The sequence below is a fragment of the Trichechus manatus genome, unplaced genomic scaffold, assembly GCF_000243295.1.
Source record: "Trichechus manatus latirostris isolate Lorelei unplaced genomic scaffold, TriManLat1.0 scaffold00090, whole genome shotgun sequence".
Classification (NCBI taxonomy): Eukaryota; Metazoa; Chordata; class Mammalia; order Sirenia; family Trichechidae; genus Trichechus; species Trichechus manatus.
The window spans coordinates 105789-112296 of record NW_004444026.1 but is presented as its reverse complement, the minus strand read 5'-3'; the positions used below and the strand labels follow the sequence as shown (position 1 = coordinate 112296).

The following is a 6508-nucleotide window of genomic DNA, read 5'->3' as shown; positions in this document are numbered from 1 at the left end:
AAGAAGGGAGAGGGTTGACATGTCGTGGGGTTGCTAACCAATGTCATAAAACAATATGTGTACTACTGTTTCATGAGAAACTATTTGTTCTGTAAACCTTCACCTGAAGTACAGTTAAAAAAACAAACAAACGCACAATGAGATTCCATTTCACTCCCACTAGGATGGCTAAGTTTTAAAAAAAAAAAAACAGAAAATAACAGATGTTGGTGAAGATGTGGGGACATTGGAACCCTTATCCATTGCTGCTGGAAATGCAAAATGATTCAGCCATTGCGGAAAACAGTGTGGTGGTTCCTTAAAAGACTGAAAATATAACTACCATATGACCCAGCAATTCCACTCCTAGGTATGTATCCAAAAGACTTGAAAGTAGAGACTCAAAAAGAGACTTGTACACCAATGTTCACTGCAGCACTATTCACAATAGCCAAAATAGAAACAATCTAAATGTCCATCAACAGATGAATGAATAAAGTGTGGTACATACATACAATAGAATACTACTCAGCCTGTAGGAGAAATGAAATCTTAATATATGCTATAGTATGGATGGAGCTTGAAGACATTATGCTGAGTGAAATAAGCCAATCACAAAAAGACAATATTGGATGACCTCACTTATATAAAAAGGCAAGAAAAGGAAAATGCATAGAGACCAAAGTTTATTAGTGGTTACCAGGGGCGTGAGAGAGGGGGTAAAGGGGGGGTTAATGGTGATGGAAAAATTGCCTTGATTAAGGGTAGGGTTGCATGGTCGATTACTGTAATTGCTGTCAATAAGTTGTACACCTATAAAAAGTTGAATTGGCAAAAGTTGTGTGATAGATATATTTACAGCAGGGACAAAAATAAAGAATAGCTGCTGAGGCTGAGTATGTACAACCAAAAAAAAAAAACAATTATGAACCAGATTTTCTATAAATTTAGACAATTTGGTACTGTGGTGTGATTAATTGCTTTTATATGGTATTTCTTGCAATGGTCTTGTAACTCCCACCCAAGTGAGTGGGTGGGACAATGCAAATAAAGTAATTGTGGCTCACCGAGAGGATTGGTCAGTTTTTCTATCCTGCTAGGCTTAAAATGAGCCATCCCAGAGGTGGGAAGAGAGGATCTCAGCACCACCAAGGAATAAGGGCCAGGAGTGGAGCCCGTCCTTTGGACCTGGGATCCCTGCACTGAGACCCTCCTAGCGCCAGGAGACAGAGAGAGAGCTATAATAGCAAAGATGGCAAGACAGTGAGAAGCAGCAGCAGAGAAATGGCAGCAGCAGAGGCAGCAGAACCAGGAGACTGGCAGGAGATGGTGTGGTGGGCTTCCCAGTCTACAGAGCAAAAAGCTGAGTGCCTTTGGGCAGGAGGCTTGCTGGCAGAGTAGAATACCTCTGCGCACTTAGTAGAGCTAGGTTTGTCAACCCAAGGAGCTACGGCTGAGCACCTTCAGGCTGAAGCTTGCTGGCAGAGTAGTGTGCCTCAGGGCACTTCGCCAAAAAAAACCAAACCTGTTACCTTCGAGTCGATTTCCACTAATAGTGACTCTATCAGCAGAGCTAAAAGAGCTTTGTAACACTTGTTCCAGCGGGGCAGAGGCCGAGGGCCAGAGAGAGGCATGCCTGTGGGCATGACTGAGAAGAGGCTGTCCTGATGGAAGAACTGTATCCTGAGTGTAACCTGTTGCTTCTCTAATAAACCCCGTAACCGTGAGTATGATCTGTTAGTTCTGTGTGGCCATTGCAACGAATTACTAAACTCAGCAGAGAAGTAGAGAGTGCCCTGGGAGAGACACTTGTGGTCAAAATTGGTAAAGATGATGGAGAAAGGAAGCGTGTCTGACCTCCGCTTTATATGAATCAGCCTTGGACTGTTGATCTAGATTTTTCTTCTTCCTTGTGAAGTTAGAGGAGGTGAGACACCTCTGCCATGTCATTTTTACAAGTACTAATGCTCATATGTAAAATCCAGTATGTGAGAATAGCCAAAAATTCAAGCTGGATTCAGAAGAGGATGAGAAAAATCATTGCTGATATCAGATGGAACTTGGCTGAAAGCAGAGAGTACCAGAAAGATGTTTATCTGACTGTGTGGATCATAACGAATTATGGATAGCATTATAAAGAATGTGAATCCCAGAGCACTTAATTGTGCTCATGTGAAACCTGTACATGAATTAAGAGGCAGTTGTTCAAAGAGGACAAGGGGATACTACACGATGTAAAATTGAAAAGCTATGTGGCAGGGTTGTATTTTTTTACCTTACTTATTTGATCTATATGCTGAACAAATAATCTGAGAAGCCAGGCTATATAAAGCAGAACGCAGCATCAGGCTTGGAAGAAGACTCATTAACAACCTGGAAATATGCAGATGACACAACCTTACTTGCCAAAAGTGAAGAGGACTTGAAACACTTACTGATGAAGGTCAAAGTGTACAGCCTTCAGTATGGATTATATCTGAACATAAAGAAAACAAAAATCCATACAACTAGATCAATAAACAACATAATAATAAATGGTGAAGAAATTAAAGTTTCAAGGGTTTCATTTTTCATGGATTAACAATCAATGCCCAAGGAAGAAGTAGTCAAAAAATCAAATGACATATTGCATTGGGCAAATCTGTCACAAAAGATCTCGTTAAATTGCTAAAAAGCAAAGATATCACTTTGATGACTAAGGTAAGGTGCATCTGACCCAAGCCATGTTCTTTTCAATCACCTCATATTCAAAAGCTGGAAAATGAAAAAGGAATACCAAAGTAGAACTGACACATTCAGATTGTGGTGTTTGTGAAGAGTATTGAATATACCATGGACTGCCAGAAGAATCTGTCTCAGAGTAAGTACTGTCACAATGTTCCTTAGAAGTAAGGACGGCAAGACTTTGTCTTCTTACTCTGAACATGTCATCAGGAGGGACCAATTGCTGGAGAAAGACATCCTGTTTGGTAAAGAAGAGGGTCAGAGAAAAAGAGGGAGAGTCTCAATGAGATGAATTGACACAGTGGCTGCAACAATGGCCTCGAATGTAGCAATGATTTTGAGGATGGCGCAGAACCAAGCAACATTTCATTCTGTTATACATAAGGTCACTATGAGTCAGAGCTGAATTGTCATTTAAGGATAATGAACAAATTTGTTCCAAAATTTTGAAAACGTGATATGAACAAATTCCTTTAAAATCCAACATATAAAAACTAAAGCAAGAATAAAAGTACATCCGAATTGCTCTATATATGTCAAAGCAATTAAATCTGTGTTTAAAAATAATTTCTCAAAAAAAAAATTATGGCCTAGATTCACAGAGGTGAATTCACGAAGGTGAATTCTTCCAAATATTTGCTGTAGAAGTCATACCCATAATATATAAATTATTGAACAGAATATCAAACCCATTGCCGTCTAGTCAATTCCAACTTATAGCAACACTGTAAGACAGAATAGAACTGCCCCATAGGGTTTCCAAGGAGTGGCTGGTGGATTCGAACTGCCGACCTTTTGGTTAGCAGCCGAACACTTAACCGCTGGCACCACCAGGGCTCGGAACAGAATGTTGGAAGAAAAGTAACTAACTCATTATATGAGGTCAGCATAATCTTGATACCACAATGAATCAAAACATTTAAAGGAAGAAAAATTACATATCATTATGTCATCAACATAGACGCCAAAATCCTAAACAAAATATTAACCAAAACACACAATGATTAGTAAAAATGAATAAAGTATCATGAATGAGTAGGGTCACTCCAAGAATGGTTTTAAAAAGATAAGATCATCTTAATGAATGCAGAAAAAGTATTTGAGGAAATTAAACAACAGTCCATGATTTAAAAAGCAAAAACAAAACACACTCATAAAGCTAGGAATATATGGGAATTATCTCAGAATTATAAAGATTATTTACCCAAAACTAATAGCTATTATTCTATTTAGAGAGAATGCTTTATCTATAAGTTAGAGAAAATGATAGGAATGTCCTTCATGGTCTATTCAACTTTATACTGAGAGCAAAGCTAGGACAGTAAAGCAACAAAAATAAATAAATATGTAAATGAAGCAAGAAAAGGAACTAAACGCAAGAAAGAAAGAGAGAAAATGAAATAAAAGATTGGAAACAAAGAATTCAAATTGTCATTATTCACAGATGGCATGGTTTTTTTACACAGAATATTCACAAGATTCTACAAAAAATATAAGAATTAGTAAGTGAATTTAGCAAGACTCATAACATAAAATCAATACACAAAAATCAACAGCATATCTGTAACTAGCAAGAAAACCTGAAAAATTAACCTAAAAATACAGTTTGCTAAAGCATCAAATCATATAAATCTAAAAAACGATATGCAAGACCACTACAGAACATTGATGAAATACATTAACAAAAAAATTAAAGGTGTGTCCTGTATTTTTCTCTATTCATAGATGGGAAGACTCAGTATTGTTAAGATTACATTTCTCCCCAAAGGGATCTAAACATTCAGTGCAATCCCAATCAAAATTACAGTTTTTTTGTTTGTTTGTTTGTTTTTTTGGTAGAAAGGTATGGACTTATTCTAAAATTCACTTAAATGCAAAGGACCCAGAATAGTCAAAAAATTATGAAATATATCATGATTTAAATGAACAGATTAAAAGACAATAAAGCTACAGTAATTAAAACAATGTAGTAATGATACAAAAAATATAAATAGGGCAATGGAATAGAACAAAAAATCCTGAAATAGGCCAGCACATATTTCATGACATGTTTTTTTGTTTGTTTTAATTGCCAGCACAACTGAAAGAGGTAAGTGGGTAATTTCAAAAAAATGGCACTAGAGCAAACTGCTATACTATATATATATATACGTATATATATATATCGGTTATATATCCATTAAAAACCCATTGCGGTCAAGTTGATTCCGACTCATAGCGACCCTGTAGGACAGAGTAGAACTGCCCCACAAGGTTTCCAAGGAGCTCCTGGTGGACTCGAACTGCTGACCTTTTGGTTAGCAGCCAAATTCTTAACCACTACACCACCAGGGTTTCCATATATATATATATATAAAATCTTAATGCCTACCTTACGTCATGACATGCTTACATTACCAGTTAGAGATTGTGTGAATCTCCAACGTGAAACTGTATGTGAAAAGACAAAAAATAAATTCTAAAATAAAGCATTGCAGTTGTTAGTTGCTGTCAAGTCAATTCCGACTATGGCAACTCCATGTGTGCAGAGTGGAACTGCTCCATAAAGTTTTCAAGGCTGTGAGCTTTTGGAAGCAGATGGCCAGACCTATCTTCCAATGTACCTTTGGGTGGGTTCGAACTGCCAACGTTTTGGCTAGTAGTCGAATGCTTAATTGTTTGCACCACCCGGGGTTTCCAAAAACTAAAACATAGGTGGAAATATTTATGTGTTTGAGGTAACAAAATATTTATTAAATGTAACACAAAAAAGTAATAATAAAAATCATAAGTTGGACTGAAATTCATTATAATTAAGAACATTTGTCCATCAAAAGATATTAAGAGAGTGAAAAAGCAAGCACAGACTGGGAGAAAATATTCTCAGTTCACTTATCTGACAAAGACTCACTCAGAATGCAAAAAGAATTTCCACAAAGCAGTCAGAAAAAAATAAAATAAAATGGGGGAAAAAAAAACCTTGTATAGTCACTTCTTAAAGAAGAATATCCAAATGGTCTGTAACAATATGAAAAAGTGTCCATTAGTCATCAGGTAAACTCATTAGTTACCAGGTAAATGCAAATAAAAAACACAATATACTATCACTACACATCTACCAGAATAGCTAAGATTAATTTTAAAACACACACACACACACTATAACTGTTTTTGAGACTGTGGAACCCCTAAATCTCTCCTTCATTGCTGGTGGGAAAATAAATTGTTATAATCACTTTTGAAAACTGTTTGTCACTATTCTCTAAATTAAACATATATTGACCCTATGGCATAAGATTTCCAATCCTAGGTGTATACCTAAATTAGTGCATATGTCTACCAAATGACAAGTACAAGACTGTTCATAACATTTATTCGTAATATCTTTAAAGTGTAGTGTACTTTGTAGAAAGAAAGAAAGGAAGAAAATTTTGACTTACCAAAGTTTTTTCCACTATAATATGCATTTCTAGATATTGGGGTAACTGTTTCAAAAGAGGCTTATTCTGAAAGAAAAAAAATAACACTAAGGGATTTATATGGTAACATGTATTGAATTTGTTAAGTTTAAAAAATGATATGTTAAGGAAGAAAAAAGATGCCTATAAAATTTTCATGAGGATGTAAATATAAAAAGTAATTGTGAATCAGAAAAGTTCACTTCAAATCATATTACAGGTATAAGTGTCCCAGTGAGCCTACTAGAGTAATCTGGACAAGTTATCAGGAGGGACCACTCCCCGGAGAAGGACATCATGCTTGGTAAAGTACAGGGTCAAAGACAAAGAGGAAGACCCTCAACAAGATGGAGTGACACAGTGGCTGC

The 6508-nt window shown here is 36.3% G+C and overlaps 1 protein-coding gene across 1 annotated transcript in view; it reads right to left on the bottom strand.

Moving 5' to 3' along the window:
• ADAM18 (ADAM metallopeptidase domain 18) overlaps positions 1–6508 on the bottom strand; it is a 125489-nt gene that overhangs the window by 83549 nt on the left and 35432 nt on the right. Inside the window, exon 7 of the mRNA XM_004382137.1 lies at positions 6123–6188. Coding sequence (XP_004382194.1) covers positions 6123–6188 — 66 coding nt within the window. The remainder of the gene's footprint in view (positions 1–6122; positions 6189–6508) is intronic.